Below are 25,000 nucleotides of genomic sequence, written 5' to 3'. Positions count from 1 at the left end.
CGGCCATCCAGATGTCAATGGCTTTCACATACGACACCTGTGAGTGGGCAGGAGGACACGGTGGTAAGTAGGAGGACAACAACAACAAAAACAAGAATAGAAACAATAAAAACAACAACAACACCAACAACAACAACACCAGCAAATGCAACACCACCAACACCAATACCACCAACAACACCAACAACACAAACAACTCCAACACCAACAACACCAACAACACCAACTCCACCAACAACACCAACACCAACAATACCAACAACACCAACACCAACACCAACAATACCAACATCACCAACAACAACAACACCAACAACACCAACTCCACCAACAATACCAACAACATCACCATCACCAACAACAACACACACCAACAATACAAACAACTCCAACACCAACAATACCAACAACACCACCAACACAAACAACTCCAACACCAACAACAACACCAACACCAACAACAACAGAAGGTGACTTTTTAATCTGGATTCTGTAGACTATTCAATTGAAACGGACCTTGGTACCATCTATATATGTATCTGTATCTAATAATTCTGTGATGTCTGCTACAAAGACAACATTTACCTTCTAACTCTGAGAACTGTCCAGTACACAGTAGTCTGTATGGTCAGTTGGCTTGGCAGGACTCTGCTCTGCCTGGGCAGTGAGATAGAGTGAGGCATGGAAACCACATCTTTGACCTGGAAATGGGGCTAAAGCTAGACTGGGTTGGCTTGTCAGTTCAGCTGAAGCTCACTGTATTTGACAAGTCAGTGACCAAGTGGCCCTGGAATGCAGCTTAGGTGGCATTACAGAATGCATGGTTCACAAGACATTGTTCAAATGATAAGAAGGCAGCAGCCCGAGACAGACAGAGGCAGACTACTGTTTTACTCTTTCCTGGTGTCGTTGGATTGTGGGATTTCTATTTCTCCACTCCAGATCAGATATTTTGATGTTTTTTTATTTTTTGTTTTACAGCACTTAGATCACTTAAAGTGGTGAAATGTATTTATCCGCTGGACATTTTCTTCACCTTTCGTATTGAAAGTAGAGCACTACAACACGGGGCTGGAAAATAATGACAGCAAAAAAGTAACTTTTCTGTGGTGGCTATTTGTTGAGTAATGACACAGTAAAGGGTGACTTTCAAAATGGCCCTCTATCCTCTCCTTCCCTCCCTGTCACCAATGCAGCACCAAGTCAGTGAGGCGTGGAAGAGGGAGAGCAGTCTGTGCTGTGTGCACCTACGCTCAGCTGTGCTGTGTGATCATTATTGTGACAGCTGAACTGCATAGAAATCACGGTTCACTTGTTCAATTTTCCAGAGAACATGAATCACCTAATGTCAACAAGCAAAATGGGAGGATACTTTTCCAGGACATAATTATAAAATACTAGTCCCTCACGCAATGTTCCTCTTCCTTTTTAATCTGAAAATCCCTATAGCAAAAATAGTTTTCTTTAAAAAGGCATTTTTTTCCTTATGTTGAGTTAGTTTTACCATCTAGGACAATAGACAGTGTGGTTTGTAGTTCATCTAGGACAATAGACAGTGTGGTTTGTAGTTCATCTAGGACAATAGACAGTGTGGTTTGTAGTTCATCTAGGACAATAGACAGTGTGGTTTGTAGTTCATCTAGGACAATAGACAGTGTGGTTTGTAGTTCATCCAGGACACTAGACAGTGTGGTTTGTAGTTCATCTAGGACACTAGACAGTGTGGTTTGTAGTTCATCTAGGACAATAGACAGTGTGGTTTGTAGTTCATCTAGGACAATAGACAGTGTGGTTTGTAGTTCATCTAGGACAATAGACAGTGTGGTTTGTGGTTCATCCAGGACACTAGACAGTGTGGTTTGTAGTTCATCTAGGACAATAGACAGTGTGGTTTGTAGTTCATCTAGGACAATAGACAGTGTGGTTTGTAGTTCATCTAGGACAATAGACAGTGTGGTTTGTAGTTCATCTAGGACAATAGACAGTGTGGTTTGTAGTTCATCTAGGACAATAGACAGTGTGGTTTGTAGTTCATCTAGGACAATAGACAGTGTGGTTTGTAGTTCATCTAGGACAATAGACAGTGTGGTTTGTAGTTCATCCAGGACAATAGACAGTGTGGTTTGTAGTTCATCTAGGACAATAGACAGTGTGGTTTGTAGTTCATCTAGGACAATAGACAGTGTGGTTTGTAGTTCATCAAGGCCTCTCTGCTCTGCCCATTATAAAGCATACTGGCTGTGTGTGTGAGAGAGAGTGTGTGTGTGTGTGTGTGTGTGTGTGTGTGTGTGTGTGTGTGTGTGTGTGTGTGTGTGTGTGTGTGTGTGTGTGTGTGTGTGTGTGTGTGTGTGTGTGTGTGTGTGTGCGTGCGTGCGTGCGTGTGTGTGTGTGTGCGTGCGTGCGTGTGTGTGTGTGTGTGTGTGTGTGTGTGTGTTCATGTCTGTATCTGACTGTGTGTGTGTGTGTGTTCATGTCTGTATCTGTGTGTGTGTGTGTTCATGTCTGTATCTGACTGTGTGTGTGTGTTTGTGTGTGTGTTCATGTCTGTATCTCTGTGTGTGTCAAAGACAGGTGCAGGTGTGCTGTGTTCCTCTTCCTCTCCTCACCTTGGGGAGGGAGGCTCGGGAGCAGGAGCTCTGGGTTAGGGAGTTTGTCTCACCTTGGGGAGGGAGGCTCGGGAGCAGGAGCTCTGGGTTAGGGAGTTTGTCTCACCTTGGGGAGGGAGGCTCGGGAGCAGGAGCTCTGGGTGAGGGAGTTGGTCTCACCTTGGGGAGGGAGGCTCGGGAGCAGGAGCTCTGGGTTAGGGAGTTTGTCTCACCTTGGGGGGAAGGCTCAGGAGCAGGAGCTCTGGGTTAGGGAGTTTGTCTCACCTTGGGGGGGAGGCTCAGGAGCAGGAGCTCTTGGTTAGGGAGTTTGTCTCACCTTGGAGATGAAGGCTCGGGAGCAGGAGCTCTAGGTTAGGGAGTTTGTCTCACCCTGGGAGGGAGGCTCGGGAGCAGGAGCTCTGGGCTAGGGAGTTTGTCTCACCTTGGGGAGGGAGGCTCGGGAGCCGGAGCTCTGGGTGGTCATAGTGAGCACGGTGGTAATGCCCAGTCCCACTCTGGCAGGTGCAGCGTCCATGTTGATCCAGAAGGACACCCAGGACAAAATGACAATCAGAAGGCTGGGGATGTACATCTGAATCAGGTAATAGCCCATCTGCCTCTCCAGATGGAAACGAGCCTCGATACAAGTGAACTTTCCTGTTTTACAGAAGACACAGACAGAGGAGAAAGCAGGGGTTCAGTATTATACAGAGGACACAGACAGAGGAGAAAGCAGGGGTCATATAATAATATGATATATGGTATTATTACTACAATAGAGTCTATATACTATGATATAATATTATTACTGCAATAGAATCTATATACTATGATATCATATTATTACTACAGTAGAGTCTATATACAGTACTATGATATAATATTATTACTACAATAGAGTCTAACTACTATGATATATTATAATATTATTGCTACTATACAGTCTTTATAGTATTATATATTATAATAGTATTATTACAATACAGTCTATATACTATGATATAATATGATATGTTATAATAGTATTACTACAACATAGTCTATACTATGATAAAATATATATTATAATATTATTACTACAATACAGTCTATATACCATGGTATGATATGTATTATAGTGTTATTACTACAATACCGTCTATATACTATTATATAATATATATTATAGTATTATTACTACAATACAGTCTATATACTATGATATATATATATATATATTATAGTATTATTACTACAATACAGTCTATACTATGATATAATATATATTATAGTATTATTACTACAATACAGTCTATACTATGATATAATATATATTATAGTATTATTACTACAACATAGTCTATACTATGATAAAATATATATTATAATATTATTACTACAATACAGTCTATATACCATGGTATGATATGTATTATAGTGTTATTGCTACAATACAGTCTATACTATGATAAAATATATATTACAATAATACTACTACAATAGAGTCAATATGCTATGATATGATATATTATAATAGTATTATCTAATCTTTCTCTGCTGTTGCTTCTGTTTTATGGATCTACTGTTATCATAACTGATGTAATGTAACGCATCATCCAATCTTTCTGTTCTGCATGTCTCAAGAACACAAAGAAGAAAGTCAACTGCAGGCAATGAAATGGATAGCCTCAGTGCTGAATTATCCTCCTATTTCCCTGCAGTGTTGGAAGAGACTGAGGCAGAGCCCGGGAGAGAACATCAGTTTGACAGAGTGGCAGGTAAAGGTGGTAGGTGGTAGGTAAAGTACCCCCTACGTTCAAATGTAACACACCACCTCAGCTGACAGGTTGTGGTTGAACCCACTACAGCTGACAGGCGTTATGTTGTGGTTGAACCCACTACAACTGACAGGCGTTATGTTGTGGTTGAACCCACTACAACTGACAGGCGTTATGTTGTGGTTGAACCCACTACAGCTGACAGGCGTTATGTTGTGGTTGAACCCACTACAACTGACAGGCGTTATGTTGTGGTTGAACCCACTGTAGTTGACATGTATTATGTTGTGGTTGAACCCACTACAGCTGACAGGCGTTATGTTGTGGTTGAACCCACTATAACTGACAGGCGTTATGTTGTGGTTGAACCCACTACAGCTGACAGGCGTTATGTTGTGGTTGAACCCACTACAGCTGACAGGCGTTATGTTGTGGTTGAACCCACTACAGCTGACAGGCGTTATGTTGTGGTTAAACCCACTACAGCTGACAGGTGTTCTGTTGTGGTTGAACCCACAACAGCCAACAGTTGTTATGTTGTGGTTGAACCCACAACAGCCAACAGTTGTTATGTTGTGGTTGAACCCACAACAGCCAACAGTTGTTATGTTGTGGTTGAACCCACTACAGCCAACAGTTGTTATGTTGTGGTTGAACCCATCTACTTCCCTGACCACAGCTGCGTAGCAAACACCACAACGGACGGTAAGGATTCCTCCCAAACAGCACCCTATTCCCTATATAGTATAGGGTTTATAGGGCACTAGGGTGCCATTTTGGACATTAGCCCAGAACATAAGCTAAAAGAGGGCATTATAAACTCATGATAGGTATCCTCTTTCTTTTCATGCTGACTGTGTGATGTGAGCACCAGGTGTGTCTTGTTCGATGCTCAGATCGCTGACAAGTCATTAACTCAGCTTATAGTCATTGAAGACTGTCTTTGTCTTGAAGACTTTTAATTCAATTAGAGTTGAACCCTAGTGTATTGTTTTATATGTGGACAGAGGGAGACATGGAGGGAGGCCACAGCGTCATTGAAATGGATTTATAGCTGTGATACACTTCAGGGCTTTTGCATCTGATAAGATATGGTCTCGCGATGATAGTGGGGTGTATTTGACAGACAGACAGACAGACAGACAGACAGACAGACAGACAGACAGAGATGATATTTACAGATCGAAAACAAATTAGGTTGACAATATTATATATAGCGAGAGCGAAACTGCAATGCACCAGCGACAATGATTAGTGTTGCATGTAGTTTCTGGACCAACCTACATGGACTAGGGAAAGGGGGGAGGGGACATTACATGTGGTCTGAACCAATCTACATGGACTAGGGAAAGGGGGGAAGGGATATAAACAGGACAAAGTATGAACGCTGAAGGAAGTACGCAGTGGGGCCGAGGAATCGTCTCTCCTCAAATCACTAGATTGCTGCTAGTAAACTTGAGACAAATGTCAAGTCTGTGCTTGATTGAGGAGCAGATAATCATGTACACACGGTGCAGCATGGCTGGTGAATAAAATTGGATTTGACTTCTTTCAACTTTATTTAACTAGGCAAGTCAGTTTAAGAACAAATTATTATTTACAATGATGGCCTACCAAAAGGCCTTGTGCGGGACAGGGGCTGGGATTAAAAATAGAAATATAGGACAAAACAGACATCACGACCAGAGAGACACCACAACATTACATAAAGAGAGACCTAAGACAACAGCATAGCATGGCAGCAACACATGACAACAACATGGTAGCAACACAGCATGACAACAGCATGGCAGCAGCACAAAACATGGAACAAACATTATTGGCACAGAAAACAGCACAAAGGGCAAGAAGGTATAGGCAAAAATACATCACGCGAAGCAGCCACAACTGTCAGTAAGAGTGTCCATGATTGAGTCTTTGAATGAAGAGATGGAGATAAAACTGTTCAATTTGAGTGTTTTTCGCAGCTCGTTCCAGTCTCTAGCTGCAGCGAACTGAAAAGAGCACCGACCCAGAGATGTGTGTGCTTTGGGGACCTTTAACAGAATGTGACTGGCAGAACGGGTGTTGTGGAGGATGAGGGCTGCAATAGGTATCTCAGATAGGGGGGAGTGAGGGTTTTATAAATAAGCATCAACCAGTGGGTCTTGCGACAGGTATACAGAGATGACCAGTTTACAGAGGAGTATAGAGTACAGTGATGTGTCCTATAAGGAGCATTGGTGGCAAATCTGATGGCTGAATGGTAAAGATCATCTAGCCGCTCGAGATCACCTTTACCTGACAATCTATATATTACGTCTGTGATCTAGCATGGGTAGGATGGTCATTTGAATCAGGATTAGTTTGGCAGCTGGGGTGAAAGAGGAGTGATTACGATAGAGGAAACCTTAGCCTGCAGCTTAGATATGTGCTGAGAGAAGGACACTGTACCGTCTAGCCATACTCACAAGAACTTGTATGAGATGACTACATCAATCTCTAAACCCTCAAAGGTAGTAATCACACCGCTGTGGAGGGGGGCATTCTTCTTACCAAACCACATGACCTTTGTTTTGGAGATGTCCAGAACAAGGTTAAGGGCAGAGAAAGCTTGTTGGACACTAAGAAAACTTTGCTGTAGAGCAAATCCGGGGAGGGGCCAGCTGAGTATAAGACTGTATCATCTGCATATAAATGAATGAGAGAGCTTCCTACTGCCTGAGCTATGTTGTTGATGTAAATTAAGAAGAGCGTGGGGCCTAGGATTGAGCCTTGGGGTATTCACTTGGTGACTTTAAACACTGCACTCTTGAGAGAGGTAGTTAGCAAACCAGCCCAAAGACCCCTCAGAGACATCAATACACCTTAGCCGGCACACAAGAATGGAATGGTCTACCGTATCAAAAGCTTTGGCCAAGTCAATCAAAATAGCAGCACAACATTGCTTAGAATCAAGGGCAATGTTGATATAATTTAGGACCTTTAAGGTTGCAGTGACACATTTTTTTATCCGTTATTTTTCCAGGTAAGTTGACTGAGACCACATTCTCATCTGCGCAACGACCTGAGGAATAGTTACAGGGGAGAGGAATGAATAAGCCAATTGTAAACTGGGGATTATTAGGTGACCGTGATGGTTTAAGGGCCAGATTGGGAATTTAGCCAGGACACCGGGGTTAACACCCCTACTCTTACGATAAGTGCCATGGGATCTTTACTGACCTCAGAGTCAGCAGGGCAGTGTCCCCAATCACTGCCCTGGGGTATTGGGATATTTTTTTAGACCAGAGGAAAGAGTGCCTCCTACACCACTTCCAGCAGCATCTGGTCTCCCATCCAGGAACTGACCAGGACCAACCCTGCTTAGCTTCAGAAGCAAGCCAGCAGTGGTATGCAGGGTGGTATGCTGCTGGCATTAAAATCCATAAAGTCCATAACGTGAGTGGATGTAACGATGACTCGGTGAGTCGAGAAGCAGGTGCAGGTAAAACGTTTAATGAAAACAACAAACATGAAACAAGACACTGTATCAGAAGCAAGGTAACATGAACACAGGTACAAAACCAACTGAGGAACAAAAGGAAGGGACCTATACAGAGGAAGAAATTAGGTCCAGGTGTGAATCATAATGATGAGTGCCAGGTGTCCATAATGATGGATGCCAGGTGCGTGTAATGATGGATGCCAGGTGTCCGTAATGATGGATGCCAGGTGCGTGTAATGATGGATGCCAGGTGCGCGTAATGAGGATTCCCAAGACTGGTGCTTAGTATTCCGGCAACGTCGCACGTCAGAAGGGAGGAGCAGACGTGACATGACCCCCCTCTGATGCACGGCCGCAGGACGTGGACAACTAGGTGGACGACCTCGGGACGAGGAGCGGGTCGATCCGGGTAGCGAAGGTGGAAATCACAGAAGATGTTGAGATCCAGAATGTCCTCCACCGGAACCCAACACTGCTCCTCAGACCCCTTGCAGTCCACCAGATACTGGAGCTGACCCCCACGGCGCCTAAAGTCCAGCAGATATCTCACAGCATACTCTGGACTGCCCTCGATGTCCAGGGGTGTTGGTGTTGTGTCGTGGGGGACAGCATTAGCTAGGGGACCAGGAACCACCGGCCTGAGAAGGGAGACATGAAACGAGGGTGAGATATGGTAGTGACTGGGCAGTTGTAACCAATACGTCACCTCGTTGACCCTCTGGAGTACCTTGAATGGCCGCACAAACCGGGGGCTTAGTTTCTTGCAGGGCAGGCAGAGTGGGAGGTTCCTGGTAGAAAGCCAGACACGATCCCCAGTGTGGAACACAGGGGTCTCACTGCAGTGGCGGTCTGCCTGTTCTTTTTGACAATGGACGGCATAACGGGTAACATCCTGCGCCAAGGTGGGCCACCAGTATTTCTCAGCAACGGAATGGATGGTGCGAGAAATACCTGGATGTCCAGCAACGACAGCTGTGTGTGCCCAGGTCAGTAGCCAATCCCTTATCCCTGTGGGAACATAGGTGCGCCCAGGAGGACAGTTCAGGGCTCCCTCTCTTGAGCCTGGTGGATCTCCACATCTATGTCCCAGACCACAGGAGCTACGACTCGGGAGGATGGGTTATAGGCTCACAGGATAGGGCCCTCTCCTGAAATCATAGAGGCCGGACAAGGCATCGGCCTTCCTCGCTGTCTAAAACTACTCCAGGTTCCTGTGGTCGGTGAGGATGACAAATTGTTCCTTGGCGCCCTACAGCCAGTGTCTCCACTCTTCTAATGCCAACTTCACCGCCAGGAGCGCTCGATCGCCGACTTCGTAGTTACTTTCTGCAGGGGACATTTTCTTAGAATAAAACGCACGGGTTCCCCTGTCGTTGAGACAAAATTGCCCCCGCTCCTACCTTGGAAGCGTCCACCTCCACCACAAAGGATATCGTGGGATCTGGATGTTTCAGCAATGGGGCGGAGATGAAACGTCCCTTGAGAAGACGGAAGGCCTCATCGGCTGCTGGACCCCACACCAACCTATGGGGGCCTCCCTTAAGGAGAGAAGTGAGAGGAGTGGCAACAAAGCTGAAATTCCTGATGAAACGACGGTAGAAGTTGACAAACCCCAAAAACCGTTGTAACCCTTTAATGGTGGTTGGGACTGGCCATGACCTGACTGCATCTACCTTCTTGTCGATTGTAGGCACTCTGCAGGTCCAGTTTGTTGCAGAACCGGGCCCCGTGAAGCTGCTCAATGTCATATGGCACCAACGGGAGGGGGTACCAATACTTATTGGTAACTTCATTGAGTCCTCTGTAATCAATGCAAGGGTGTAATCCTCCATCCTTCTTGGCCACGAAGAAGAAACCAGCCAATGCAGGAGAAGTGGACGTGCGGATGAACCCCTGCCTACTGAATGTAATCCTCCATGGCCTCGGTCTCAGCCACTGACAGAGGGTAGAGCACCTCTGCGTGGAGGTGTTGCATCAGCAAGCAGGTCGATGTCCACAGTCCCAGGGGTGATGAGGAGGGAGATAGGTGGCCCGGGTCTTGGAGAATACCTCCCTCAGATCGTGGTATACCTCCGGGATGTTATGCTGAAGGGCTAACAAAGGCCTCTCAAACGATGTGGAGCCACAGGGAACAGGGAAGGAGGCTCTCTGGCATTTAGGTGACCAGTCTGTGATTCTCATCCTAGACCATGAAATGGTGGTGTTATGGCGTTGAAGCCAAGGGAGGCAGAGGATGATCTTGTGAACTGGTGCACTGGTGATGAAGAAGGGGATATTTTCCTGATGATTAGACTCCACGGTGAGGGTGAGCGGTTGAGTGATGTGTGTAATGGTTCCGGATCCTGATGGCCGATAATCGAGACCTTGCATCGGAAAAGTAGAGGAGAGCGGGTATGAAGTAATATTGAGAGAGGGAGGCAAGGGTCTGATCCATAAGAAATCCATAAAATTCCCTCCTTGACCACAGTGCATACAGAGCCCCAGTTGTATCCATCTGCGGCACGCCGCCGCGGGGAGGTGTGTGACCCCTACCTCCATGGGTTCAGGCTCTGATTCCGAGTATTCGCCCGAAGGAGGGAGAGAAGTGAGAAAGATGCCGACGCTCCCGGAGAAGGTTATCCAGACGGATGGCTATCGTAATGAGTGTGTCCAGGGTAAGGTTGACGTGTCGGCAGGCCAGTTCCGTCTGGACCTCCTCGCGCAGACCTCTTCTTAAAAGCGTGCGAAGCGCCGGTTCATTCCATCCATTGGATGCTGCTACTGTCTGGAAGGTGAGCGCGTACTCAGCAGCTGTCTGATCCCCCTGCCGTAATTGAAATAGATGCTCACCTCCCTCTCTGCCCTCTGGGGGATGATCAAAGATACATTTAAAACAGAGCCATAAACCGCTCATATGAATTTAGCTCCTCCTCTCCTCTCTCTCAGACAGCCGTAGCCCATTCCAATGCCCACCCCGTCAGCAGAGAAATAACCGTGGCAACCTTAAACAGCTCGGTGGTGGGGGCTCCCATCTGGTGTGTAAAATAAAGGGAGCACTGAAGTAGGAAGCCACATCATTTGGATGGGGTACCGTCATATTTCTCTGGGAGGGATAAATGGGCATTGCTGACCGGAGCGTGTTGCTGAATGGGCTGTTGGGCTGACTCACTGGGTAGGCTGGATCTAGAGTATCCTCCACTAGTAGGATGCAGCGCCTCCCGGGAATGTTTGAGACGCTGCAAACTGCGAAGGACCTCTTCCATGGCCGTCCCCAGTTGTGCCAGCTGGTCATGCTGCCGACGCAGAAGGTAACCCTGTTCATCGACTGTCAGAGAGATATCCGATTTTCCTGCTTTTTCCATTGTTGGAGTTGGTATTCTGTAACGATGACGCCGTGAGTCGAGAAGCAGGTGCAGGTAAAACGTTTAATGAAAACAACAAACATGAAACAAGACAGCGCAACAGAAGTGAGGCAACATGAACACAGGTACAAAACCAACTGAGGAATGAACAAAAGGAAGGGACCTATGAAGGGGAGGTAAGGAGGTCAGGTGTGAATCATAACGATGAGTGCCAGATGTGCGTAATGATGAGTGCCAGCTGTGCGTAATGATGAGTGCCAGCTGTGCGTAATGATGAGTGCCAGCTGTGCGTAATGATGAGTGCCAGGTGTGAGTAATGATGAGTGCCAGGTGTGCGTAATGATGAGTGCTAGCTGTGCGTAATGATGAGTGCCAGCTGTGCGTAATGATGAGTGCCAGCTGTGCGTAATGATGAGTGCCAGCTGTGCGTAATGATGAGTGCCAGGTGTGCGTAATGATGAGTGCCAGGTGTGCGTAATGATGAGTGCCAGAACCGGTGGTTAGTACTCCAGCGACGTCGCACAACGAAGGGGAGGAACAGGAGTAGACGTGACAGCGGAAACCAGATTGCATACCAGAGAGAATACTATAGACATCAAGAAAGCTAATCAGTTGATTATTTACAAGTTTTTTCCAACAATTTTGATAAATAGGGCAAAATAGAAATTGGCCTATAACAAGTTAGGATCAGCTTGATCTCCCCCTTGAAATAAAATATGCACCGTGGCTGCCTTCCAACAAATGGGAACTTCCCCAGAGAGGAGAGACAGGTTAAAAAGGTCAGAGATGAGCTTGGTGATGATAGGGGCAGCAACCTTAAAGAAGAAAGGGTCTAAACCATCTGAACCAGATGTTTTTTTGGGGTCAAGTTTCAGGAGCTCCTTTAGCACCTCGGACTCAGGTGACTGCCTGCAGGGAGAAACTTTGTAGCGGGGCAGGAGAAAAAGAGGGAGGAGCATCGGGGATAGTTGCATTAGAAGGGGTGGGAGATGAGGAAATGTTGGGCGGGCAATGAGTCGAAAAGGAATCCTGACTTAATGAAGTGGTGATTAAAGAGCTCAGTCATGTGCTCCTTGTCAGTAACAACCACATCATCAACATTAAGGGACATGAGCAGCTGTGAGGAGGAGGGTTTAACCGTTTTCCAGAACATCTTGGGGTTAGACCCACAGAGAGAGAACTGCTCCTTAAAGTAAATAACTTTGGCCTTCTGGATAGCCTGAGTGCACTTACATGTATTTCTCATTTGTCTGAACGAGAGCCAGTCAGCCTGAGTATGCGTGTGCCGAGCCTTAGGCCAAATTGAGTTGTTGAGGTGGAGTAACTATGACAGATCACGGTCGAACCAGGGGCTGAACCTGTTTTTAATTCTAATTTTCTTTATGGGGGCGTGTTTATTAACAATAACACTGAAAAAAGAAGGTCCAAGTGTCTTTTACAGTTGCCAGGTCATGAAGGAAGGTTTGCTCATTAAAGTTTTTTAGCAAGTGTCTATGACAAATCAGGACAGATAATAGGCCACAGTCAGGACAGAGGGGGAGGGGGAGAAGGGGAAGTGGGGTGGGGGGCTTGGGGAGAGAGAGAGGGAGGGAGGGGTAGGGAGAGAAAAACAGAGAGATGGGACAGAGAGAGGGGGTGATAGACAGAGAGAGGAGAGCGAGAGAGTTAGAGAGAGAGAGAGAGAGAGAGAGTGTGTATGTTCAGTGTCGGTGTGTGTGTGTTCAGTGTGTGTGTGTTCAATTTGTGTGTGTGTGTGTATGTGTGTTTGTGTGTGTGTGTGTGTGTGTGTGTGTGTGTGTGTGTGTGTGTGTGTGTGTGTGTGTGTGTGTGTGTGTGTGTGGAAGGAGGGGATTTAGCATGCCATCAAGCATGTCAAGGCTGTCTATGTCTGAGAGAACAGGATTCTAGAGGTAGGAGACAGACACCATCCATCAGCTGGCCTGTCATTTCCAGATGTCACCCTCTCCTGAGCGATGGTATGATATTTACAATAATCAAGATTTTAATGGCACCAGATATCAATTTAATCCAATGTCAACAACACAACAAACCAAATCCTCAGAAAAAATAAATAACAAAATCACATCAAATCACATCAAATCATATCATATCAAATAATTTCAAATCTATCAAAGAATATACAATCATATCATATCAAATCATATACAATCAAATCATATATTATCAAATCATATCTTTATTTTATCCTTTCTTGTTTTCCTCACTCTCTATTCTATTTTAGATTATTCTAGACTGACCATCGGTCTCTGTTTAGATTCCATCTAGACTGGCCTTCAGTCTCTGTTTAGATTCCATCTAGACTGGCCTTCAGGCTCTGTTTAGATTCCATCTAGACTGGCCTCCAGTCTCTGTTTAGATTCTATCTAGACTGGCCTTCAGTCTCTGTTAAGATTCCATCTAGACTGGCCTTCAGTCTCTAATTAGTCTCTGTTTGAATTCCATCTAGACTGGCCTCCAGTCTATTAAATTTCAACTAGACTGGCCTTCAGTCTCTATTTAGTCTCTGTTTAAATTCAGTCTAGACTGGCCTCCAGTCTCTGTTTAGATTCCATCTAGACTGGCCTTCAGTCTCTGTTTAGATTCCATCTAGACTGGCCTCCAGTCTCTGTTTAGATTCCATCTAGACTGGCCTTCAGTCTCTGTTTAGATTCCATCTAGACTCTCCTTCAGTCTCTATTTAGTCTCTGTTTAGATTCCATCTAGACTGGCCTCCGGCCTCTGTTTAGATTCCATCTAGACTGGCCTTCAGTCTCTGTTTAGATTCCATCTAGACTGGAATTCAGTCTCTGTTTAGATTCCATCTAGACTGGCCTTCAATCTCTATTAATGTCTGTTTAGATTCCATCTAGACTGGCCTCCAGTCTCTGTGTAGATTCCATCTAGACTGGAATTCAGTCTCTGTTTAGATTCCATCTAGACTGGCCTTCAGTCTCTGTTTAGATTCCATCTAGACTGGCCTCCAGTCTCTGTTTAGATTCCATCTAGACTGGCCTTCAGTCTCTGTTTAGATTCCATCTAGACTGGCCTTCAGTCTCTGTTTAGATTCCATCTAGACTGTCCTTCAGTCTCTATTTAGTCTCTGTTTAGATTCCATCTAGACTGGCCTCCAGTCTCTGTTTAGATTCCATCTAGACTGGAATTCAGTCTCTGTTTAGATTCCATCTAGACTGTCCTTCAGTCTCTATTTAGTCTCTGTTTAGATTCCATCTAGACTGGCCTCCAGTCTCTGTTTAGATTCCATCTAGACTGGAATTCAGTCTCTGTTTAGATTCCATTTGACTGGCTTTCAGTCTCTGTTTAGATTCCATCTAGACTCTCCTTCAGTCTCTATTTAGTCTCTGTTTAGATTCCATCTAGACTGGCCTCCAGTCTCTGTTTAGATTCCATCTAGACTGGCCTTCAGTCTATGTTCATATTCCATCTAGACCGCTCTTCAGTCTCTGTTTTCTTCTGTTGCATCTGGAGTGTAACAATGTGAGATTGATGAGGTTGAGTGGCCAGATGGTTTTCAGTGAATAAAGGGGCCATTTTGGGACAAAGCTCTGATTGGTTTCGGTCCTTCCTCCCTTCTTTCTCCCACTCTGTGTTCCAGCGTTATGTGTCCTAACAACGCACCCTGTAATGTCTATGTTACGTTGTTCTCAGACATTCAACAAAAGACCAACATAGAGAAAGAGAGTTTAGCTCAATGTACAAACCCCCTTAAAAAAGAGTGTATGAGGAAGAGTTAGCCAGAGAGGTGATGAGAGACAAACCTACCTGTGTTGTAGTGCTTGGTACAGTATCGCAGGTCTTTCTCCTCTTTCAGTATAAACTGAGGTAACGTTAGCCCGTCTGCGACCTGCACGGCTCCCTTCTCATCCCACTCAAATATGAGATCATTCATCGTATAGCCGACTGGATGGGAGCAGTTTGAAACAAGATCATTATTACCACAATATTACCACAGTCTTACTACCACAGTATCACAGTACATTCAAGCTGTTTGTAAGAGAGAAAACAAATATTATTGACAATGTGGTATGATGAAGGTTTAAATGCCTTGATCAACCAACTCTACCGTAGCTCCACAGTGTTCATATAGAAGCAATACATGTTGTTTTCATTCTTCACACCTGAGAACAATGAGTCAAGAAAAAAGAAAAATCCATAATTTCCAAAGAGAAGAGGTGGGGAGGGAGGGACAAGCCGGTGTTGGCTGGTTAGAGCAGGTTGGAGGAGGTTGGTCCCCCCTGACTCCCTCCCTGTCCCTTCCCTGTATCTGCACTCTGCTGCTGGAGGGGCCTGTGTAAATCACTGGGCCTTTCATCATACTGTCCTCCAGACCAGAGACACATCCATCACACTAACACAAAATAAATACTTTCCCTCTACCCTACCTGTGTGTGTGTGTGTGTGTGTGCGTGTGTGTGATAACTGTGTTCCTAAAGGATAATGGAATACTCACAACTCTCCAGCTGCATGATACAGGTCTGTACGTCCATTGGGAAGTTCTTCAAGTCCATGGGACAGGCCAGGACCAGTGTTATTCTGGTCACATAGAATAGAACACAACAGAACAAAACAGAACAGAACAGCACAAAACAGGAAAGAGCAGAACAGACAGGCCAGGATCAGCGTTATTTTGTTAACAAGTTTACATAGAATAGAATGGAATAGAATAGAATGGAATGGAGTAGAATGGAATACAATAGAATATAATGGAATAGAATAGAATGGAATGGAGTAGAATGGAATAGAATAGAATGGAATAGCATAAAATGAAATATAATAGAATGGAATGGAATACAATGGAATACAATAGAAAATAATGGAATAGAAAGTAATGGAATGGAATAGAATAGAATGGAATACAATAGAATATAATGGAATAGAAAGTAATGGAATGTAATAGAATAGAACGGAATAGCATATAATGAAATATAATGGAATGGAATGGAATATAATTGAATGGAATAGAATGGAATGAATGGAATATAATTGAATGGAATAGAATGGAATGGAACTGAATATAATAGAATATAATGGAATGAAGTAGAATATAATGGAATAGAATTGAATGGAAGACTAGAATGGAATAGAATGGAATGAATGGAATATAATTGAATGGAATAGAATGGAATGGAATTAAGTATAATATAATGGAATAGAATTGAATTGAATAGAATGGAATGGAATTAAGTATAATATAATGGAATAGAATTGAATGGAAGAATGGAATAGAATTGAATGGAAAAATGGAATAGAATAGCATATAATGGAATATAATATAATGGAAAAATTGAATATAATAGAATGGAATAGAATAGAATGGAAGAATGGAAATGAATAGAATATAATGAATGGAATAGACAGGGTAACATATTGTTCTAAACCACTAGCACAGCATTACAGGAGGAGAAGCAGGGTAACATATTGTTATAAACCACTAGCACAGCATTACAGGAGGAGAAGCAGGGTAACATATTGTTCTAAACCACTAGCACAGCATTACAGGAGGAGAAGCAGGGTAACATATTGTTATAAACCACTAGCACAGCATTACAGGAGGAGAAGCAGGGTAACATATTGTTCTAAACCACTAGCACAGCATTACAGGAGGAGAAGCAGGGTAACATATTGTTATAAACCACTAGCACAGCATTACAGGAGGAGAAGCAGGGTAACATATTGTTATAAACCACTAGCACAGCATTACAGGAGGAGAAGCAGGGTAACATATTGTTATAAACCACTAGCACAGCATTACAGGAGGAGAAGCAGGGGTAACATATTGTTATAAAACACTAGCACAGCATTACAGGAGGAGAAGCAGGGTAACATATTGTTATAAACCACTAGCACAGCATTACAGGAGGAGAAGCAGGGTAACATATTGTTATAAACCACTAGCACAGCATTACAGGAGGAGAAGCAGGGTAACATATTGTTATAAACCACTAGCACAGAATTACAGGAGGAGAAGCAGGGTAACATATTGTTCTAACTGCGGCTATATTTCCTGTCATGATGCCTTGTAATCTAAAAGGTTACAATACACATCTCAGGCATTCTTCCCCTCATGCCAAACACCTTCCTGCTTGCCGTGCACGTGAACCTCATCCCCAAACACCTTCCTGCTTGCCGTGCACGTGAACCTCATCCCCAAACACCTTCCTGCTTGCCGTGCACGTGAACCTCATCCCCAAACACCTTCCTGATTGCCGTGCATGTGAACCTCATCCCCAAACACCTTCCTGCTTGGCGTGCACGTGAACCTCATCCCCAAACAGACTGGCTGCATCTCCATGCTATTGTTCATACCGCGAGTATAGAAAAACATCTATAGAAGAGACAGCCATTCATGATTCAACCTAGACGGCTGCTGTTACTTTTATCTTGAGATACATGTAGGTAGGAGAGGAGCAGGTCTATTGGTTGCATTGCATTCATAGTTTACTTATACCGCAGTGTGATATCATCACCGTTACACGACAAATGTTATTTATAAGGATTCTTTTTTTCAATCAGAAAAGACACCTGAGGCAGGTTCTCTTTAACGCGGAGTCAGGTGAGAATCAAAGACACTGAGGCAGGATCTCTTTAACGCGGGGTCAGGTGAGAATCAAAGACACTGAGGCAGGATCTCTTTAACGCGGGGTCAGGTGAGAATCAAAGACACTGAGGCAGGATCTCTTTAACGAGGGGTCAGGTGAGAATCAAAGACACTGAGGCAGGATCTCTTTAACGAGGGGTCAGGTGAGAATCAAAGACACTGAGGCAGGATCTCTTTAACGAGGGGTCAGGTGAGAATCAAAGACACTGAGGCAGGATCTCTTTAACGAGGGGTCAGGTGAGAATTAAAGACACCTGAGACAGGTTCTCTTTTACGCTGGGTCAGGTGAGAATCAAAGACACTGAGGCAGGATCTCTTTAACGCGGGGTCAGGTGAGAATCAAAGACACTGAGGCAGGATCTCTTTAACGAGGGGTCAGGTGAGAATCAAAGACACCGAGGCAGGTTCTCTTTAACGCGGAGTCAGGTGAGAATCAAAGACACTGAGGCAGGATCTCTTTAACGCAGAGTCAGGTGAGAATCAAAGACACTGAGGCAGGTTCTCTTTAACGAGGGGTCAGGTGAGAATCAAAGACACCGAGGCAGGATCTCTTTAACGAGGGGTCAGGTGAGAATCAAAGACACTGAGGCAGGATCTCTTTAACGAGGGGTCAGGTGAGAATCAAAGACACCGAGGCAGGTTCTCTTTAACGCGGGGTCAGGTGAGAATCAAAGACACTGAGGCAGGATCTCTTTAACGAGGGGTCAGGTGAGAATCAAAGACACTGAGGCAGGTTCTCTTTAACGAGGGGTCAGGTGAGAATCAAAGACACCGAGGCAGGATCTCTTTAACGAGGGGTCAGGTGAGAATCAAAGACACCGAGGCAGGTTCTCTTTAACGCGGGGTCAGGTGAGAATTAAAGACACCTGAGGCAGGATCTCTTTAACGCAGAGTCAGGTGAGAATCAAAGACACTGAGGCAGGTTCTCTTTAACGAGGGGTCAGGTGAGAATCAAAGACACCTGAGGCAGGATCTCTTTAACGCAGAGTCAGGTGAGAATCAAAGACACTGAGGCAGGATCTCTTTAACGAGGGGTCAGGTGAGAATCAAAGACACCTGAGGCAGGATCTCTTTAACGCAGAGTCAGGTGAGAATCAAATACACTGAGGCAGGATCTCTTTAACGAGGGGTCAGGTGAGAATCAAATACACTGAGGCAGGTTCTCTTTAACGAGGGGTCAGGTGAGAATCAAAGACACCGAGGCAGGTTCTCTTTAACGAGGGGTCAGGTGAGAATCAAATACACCTGAGGCAGGTTCTCTTTTACGCTGGGTCAGGTGAGAATCAAATACACTGAGGCAGGTTCTCTTTAACGCGGGGTCAGGTGAGAATCAAAGACACCGAGGCAGGTTCTCTTTAACGAGGGGTCAGGTGAGAATCAAAGACACCGAGGCAGGTTCTCTTTAACGAGGGGTCAGGTGAGAATCAAATACACTGAGGCAGGTTCTCTTTAACGAGGGGTCAGGTGAGAATTAAAGACACCGAGGCAGGTTCTCTTTAACGAGGGGTCAGGTGAGAATCAAAGACACTGAGGCAGGTTTTCTTTAGCGCGGGGTCAGGTGAGCTCAAAGACACTGAGGCAGGATCTCTTTAACGAGGGGTCAGGTGAGAATCAAATACACTGAGGCAGGTTCTCTTTAACGAGGGGTCAGGTGAGAATTAAAGACACCGAGGCAGGTTCTCTTTAACGAGGGGTCAGGTGAGAATCAAATACACTGAGGCAGGTTCTCTTTAACGCGGGGTCAGGTGAGAATCAAAGACACCGAGGCAGGTTCTCTTTAACGAGGGGTCAGGTGAGAATCAAAGACACCGAGGCAGGTTCTCTTTAACGAGGGGTCAGGTGAGAATCAAATACACCGAGGCAGGTTCTCTTTAACGCGGGGTCAGGTGAGAATCAAAGACACCGAGGCAGGTTCTCTTTAACGCGGAGTCAGGTGAGAATCAAAGACACTGAGGCAGGTTTTCTTTAGCGCGGGGTCAGGTGAGCTCAAAGCGATCTAATGGGTTCATTTGATGGTGTCAAGGTAAGATACGAGAAGGCCTCTTCTCACTGCCTTCCCATGGCTGTTTATAAGGATCCAATTCCTCTCTGTCCGTCCAAGGGTTGAATACTAGGCTTGATAACAGATCAAATACATTGCAAAAATGCTTGCATTTAAAGTCGATCACTTTTGTTGTTATGTGGATGTTAATATCTGTTTTGTTTCCACCGTAAGCAATATAATATGTCAGCCATAGGCCATGCACCGGATAGACATTCATCTGTCAGCTATAGGTCTAGCACCGGATAGACATTCATCTGTCAGCTATAGGTCTAGCACCGGATAGACATTCATCTGTCAGCTATAGGTCTAGTACCGGATAGACATTCATCTGTCAGCTATAGGTCTAGCACCGGATAGACATTCATCTGTCAGCTATAGGTCTAGCACCGGATAGACATTCATCTGTCAGCTATAGGTCTAGTACCACATAGACATTCATCTGTCAGCTATAGGTCTAGTACCGCATAGACATTCATCTGTCAGCTATAGGTCTAGCACCGGATAGACATTAATCTGTCAGCTATAGGTCTAGCACCGGATAGACATTCATCTGTCAGCTATAGGTCTAGTACCGGATAGACATTCATCTGTCAGCTATAGGTCTAGCACCGGATAGACATTCATCTGTCAGCTATAGGTCTAGCACCGGATAGACATTAATCTGTCAGCTATAGGTCTAGCACCGGATAGACATTCATCTGTCAGCTATAGGTCTAGCACCGGATAGACATTCATCTGTCAGCTATAGGTCTAGCACCGGATAGACATTCATCTGTCAGCTATAGGTCTAGTACCGCATAGACATTCATCTGTCAGCTATAGGTCTAGCACCGGATAGACATTCATCTGTCAGCTATAGGTCTAGCACCGGATAGACATTCATCTGTCAGCTATAGGTCTAGCACCGGATAGACATTCATCTGTCAGCTATAGGTCTAGCACCGGATAGACATTCATCTGTCAGCTATAGGTCTAGCACCGGATAGACATTCATCTGTCAGCTATAGGTCTAGCACCAGACATTCATCTGTCAGCTATAGGTCTAGCACCAGACATTCATCTGTCAGCTATAGGTCTAGCACCGGATAGACATTCATCTGTCAGCTATAGGTCTAGCACCGGATACACATTCATCTGTCAGCTATAGGTCTAGCACCAGACATTCATCTGTCAGCTATAGGTCTAGCACCAGACATTCATCTGTCAGCTATAGGTCTAGCGCCGGATAGACATTCATCTGTCAGCTATAGGTCTAGCACCAGATACACATTCATCTGTCAGCTATAGGTCTAGCACCGGATAGACATTCATCTGTCAGCTATAGGTCTAGCACCGGATAGACATTCATCTGTCAGCTATAGGTCTAGTACCGGATAGACATTCATCTGTCAGCTATAGGTCTAGCACCGGATACACATTCATCTGTCAGCTATAGGTCTAGCACCGGATAGACATTCATCTGTCAGCTATAGGTCTAGCACCGGATAGACATTCATCTGTCAGCTATAGGTCTAGCACCAGATACACATTCATCTGTCAGCTATAGGTCTAGCACCGGATAGACATTCATCTGTCAGCTATAGGTCTAGCACCGTATAGACATTCATCTGTCAGCTATAGGTCTAGCACCGGATAGACATTCATCTGTCAGCTATAGGTCTTGCACCGGATCGACATTCATCTGTCAGCTATATGTCTAGCACCAGACATTCATCTGTCAGCTATAGGTCTAGCACCGGATAGACATTCATCTGTCAGCTATAGGTCTAGCACCGGATAGACATTCATCTGTCAGCTATAGGTCTAGCACCGGATAGACATTCATCTGTCAGCTATAGGTCTAGCACCGGATACACATTAATCTGTCAGCTATAGGTCTAGCACCAGATACACATTAATCTGTCAGCTATAGGTCTAGCACCGGATAGACATTCATCTGTCAGCTATAGGTCTAGCACCGGATAGACATTCATCTGTCAGCTATAGGTCTAGCACCGGATAGACATTCATCTGTGAGCTATAGGTCTAGCACCGGATAGACATTCATCTGGCAGCTATAGGTCTAGCACCGGATACACATTCATCTGTCAGCTATAGGTCTAGCACCGGATAGACATTCATCTGTCAGCTATAGGTCTAGCACCGTATAGACATTCATCTGTCAGCTATAGGTCTAGTACCGGATAGACATTCATCTGTCAGCTATAGGTCTAGCACCGGATACACATTCATCTGTCAGCTATAGGTCTAGCACCGGATAGACATTCATCTGTCAGCTATAGGTCTAGCACCGGATAGACATTCATCTGTCAGCTATAGGTCTAGCACCAGATACACATTCATCTGTCAGCTATAGGTCTAGCACCGGATAGACATTCATCTGTCAGCTATAGGTCTAGCACCGTATAGACATTCATCTGTCAGCTATAGGTCTAGCACCGGATAGACATTCATCTGTCAGCTATAGGTCTTGCACCGGATCGACATTCATCTGTCAGCTATATGTCTAGCACCAGACATTCATCTGTCAGCTATAGGTCTAGCACCGGATAGACATTCATCTGTCAGCTATAGGTCTAGCACCGGATAGACATTCATCTGTCAGCTATAGGTCTAGCACCGGATAGACATTCATCTGTCAGCTATAGGTCTAGCACCGGATACACATTAATCTGTCAGCTATAGGTCTAGCACCAGATACACATTAATCTGTCAGCTATAGGTCTAGCACCGGATAGACATTCATCTGTCAGCTATAGGTCTAGCACCGGATAGACATTCATCTGTCAGCTATAGGTCTAGCACCGGATAGACATTCATCTGTGAGCTATAGGTCTAGCACCGGATAGACATTCATCTGGCAGCTATAGGTCTAGCACCGGATAGACATTCATCTGTCAGCTATAGGTCTAGCACCGGATAGACATTCATCTGTCAGCTATAGGTCTAGCACCGGATAGACATTCATCTGTCAGCTATAGGTCTAGCACCGGATAGACATTCATCTGTCAGCTATAGGTCTAGCACCGGATAGACATTCATCTGTCAGCTATAGGTCTAGCACCGGATAGACATTCATCTGTCAGCTATAGGTCTAGCACCGGATAGACATTCATCTGTCAGCTATAGGTCTAGCACCGGATAGACATTCATCTGTCAGCTATAGGTCTAGCACCGGATAGACATTCATCTGTCAGCTATAGGTCTAGCACCGGATAGACATTCATCTGTCAGCTATAGGTCTAGCACCGGATAGACATTCATCTGTCAGCTATAGGTCTAGCACCGGATAGACATTCATCTGTCAGCTATAGGTCTAGCACCGGATACACATTCTGAGAAACTAACAAGAAAAGAGGAAGGTACAACAAGAAAATAATAGCATACCGAATACTATACAATACGTTCCCATTTTTTGAAATCCTTAGTAGTTTGTTGTCAGTCGTAACCTCATGGAAATTTGCGCCTTTTTCGTTGGCGAAGAACAAATCAGGTTTCCAGATAGAGTCCAACATAGACGGGTCCAGGTCGAGAGAGTCATCGGGGTATTCACTATAGGCCAGCCTGGGGTCGTTCCATTGCTGCCTCAGGAAGATATTCACTCTGTAGTCCTGGGGAGAGAACAGTTGAATGTCAATCAGTGCATCAGATTGTCAGAGAAAGACCTAGGTGTGTCAGTGCATTGTATAGCCAGGACTCAGGGGGAGGTTTTGATTGATTGATTGATTGGCTGGTTTGCTTGTTTGTTTAATTTAATAATTGATTTCTGGGTTAAAGGCTTGACATGGGGATTTCAAGGCCATCAGACCGTTTATTTATTTATTTTTATTTCACCTTTATTTAACCAGGTAGGCAAGTTGAGAACAAGTTCTCATTTACAATTGCGACCACCACTAACAGTGGCTGCTGCCAACATATTGACTCAACTCTCTTTTGCCACTTTAATAATGCAAAAAATGATGTCAAAATGTATCACTAGCCACTTTTAACAATGCCACTTAATATAATGTTTACATACCCTACATTACTCATCTCATATGTATATACTGTACCCTACACCATCTACTGCATCTTGCCTATGCCGCTCTGTACCATCACTCATTCATATATCTTTGTGTACATATTCTTTATCCCTTTACACTTGTGTGTATAAGGTAGTTGTTGTGGAATTGTTAGGTTAGATTACTCGTTGGTTATTACTGCATTGTCGGAACTAGAAGCACAAGCATTTCGTTACACTCGCATTAACATCTGCTAACCATGTGTATGTGACAAATACATTTGATTTGATTTGATTTTGGTTTCCAATTCTTTCGACCTAAAAGAAAAACCTATGCATTTTTATTGAATAAAGCTTAGTTAAACTAAAGATTCTATATTAGACGTTATTGGGCTTTCCATGTGTATATTGTTTATGCGAATCAAGCCTGTCTGAACAGTAGCAGCATTCTTAAGGCAGGAGCTAAGTAACGATCCTGGTGGTTCATGGTGTCCTTTAGAAATATAGCCCTTCAATAGAGCTGTGGCCTTTAGAAAACACATATAGCCCTTCAATAGAGCTGTGGCCTTTAGAAAACACATATAGCCCTTCAATAGAGCTGTGTCCTTTAGAAAACACATATATATATATATATATATTCAATAGAGCTGTGTCCTTTAGAAAACACATATATATATATATATATTCAATAGAGCTGTGTCCTTTAGAAAACACATATAGCCCTTCAATAGAGCTGTGGCCTTTAGCCACGACAGTCCACCGTAATTGTCAATTATTCTAGAGACGAGGCTGTAACGTAGCGAGGTATGACAGCAGGTGACCTTTCCAATGGCAATCAGCCACAACATTAGAAATATGTTTTCTAGAAATGATCTCACAACACACAGATACACCTGTTTTGTTATTATGGGAATTTTGTTGGAAAATAAAAATGAGTTTTTACGGAAAACTGACTATGATTACAGAATGAGGTCTAGTTTGACTATGATTACAGAATGAGGTTAAGTCTGACTATGATTACAGAATGAGGTCTAGTCTGTCTGTGATTACAGAATGAGGTCTAGTCTGACTATGATCACAAAATTAGGTCTAGTCTGTCTGTGATTACAGAATGAGGTTAAATCTGTCTGTGATTACAGAATGAGGTCTCGTTTGACTATGATCACAAAATTAGGTCTAGTCTGACTATGA

General features: G+C 44.4%; 1 protein-coding gene across 1 annotated transcript in view; it reads right to left on the bottom strand.

Moving 5' to 3' along the window:
• The window catches only part of LOC139397371 (glycine receptor subunit alphaZ1-like), a gene marked incomplete at its 5' end in the record, with an annotated part of 56,246 nt that overhangs the window by 119 nt on the left and 31,127 nt on the right, over positions 1 to 25,000 (bottom strand). Inside the window, 5 exons of the mRNA XM_071144129.1 lie at positions 1 to 37; positions 3,028 to 3,242; positions 14,930 to 15,067; positions 15,618 to 15,700; positions 23,197 to 23,420. The exon at positions 1 to 37 is cut by the window's left edge and continues 119 nt beyond it. Coding sequence (XP_071000230.1) covers positions 1 to 37; positions 3,028 to 3,242; positions 14,930 to 15,067; positions 15,618 to 15,700; positions 23,197 to 23,420 — 697 coding nt within the window. The remainder of the gene's footprint in view (positions 38 to 3,027; positions 3,243 to 14,929; positions 15,068 to 15,617; positions 15,701 to 23,196; positions 23,421 to 25,000) is intronic.

This window comes from Oncorhynchus clarkii, unplaced genomic scaffold, assembly GCF_045791955.1.
Source record: "Oncorhynchus clarkii lewisi isolate Uvic-CL-2024 unplaced genomic scaffold, UVic_Ocla_1.0 unplaced_contig_8430_pilon_pilon, whole genome shotgun sequence".
NCBI lineage: Eukaryota > Metazoa > Chordata > Actinopteri > Salmoniformes > Salmonidae > Oncorhynchus > Oncorhynchus clarkii.
Note: the sequence above shows the minus strand (reverse complement) of the source record. Positions and strands in the feature narration are given on the sequence as shown.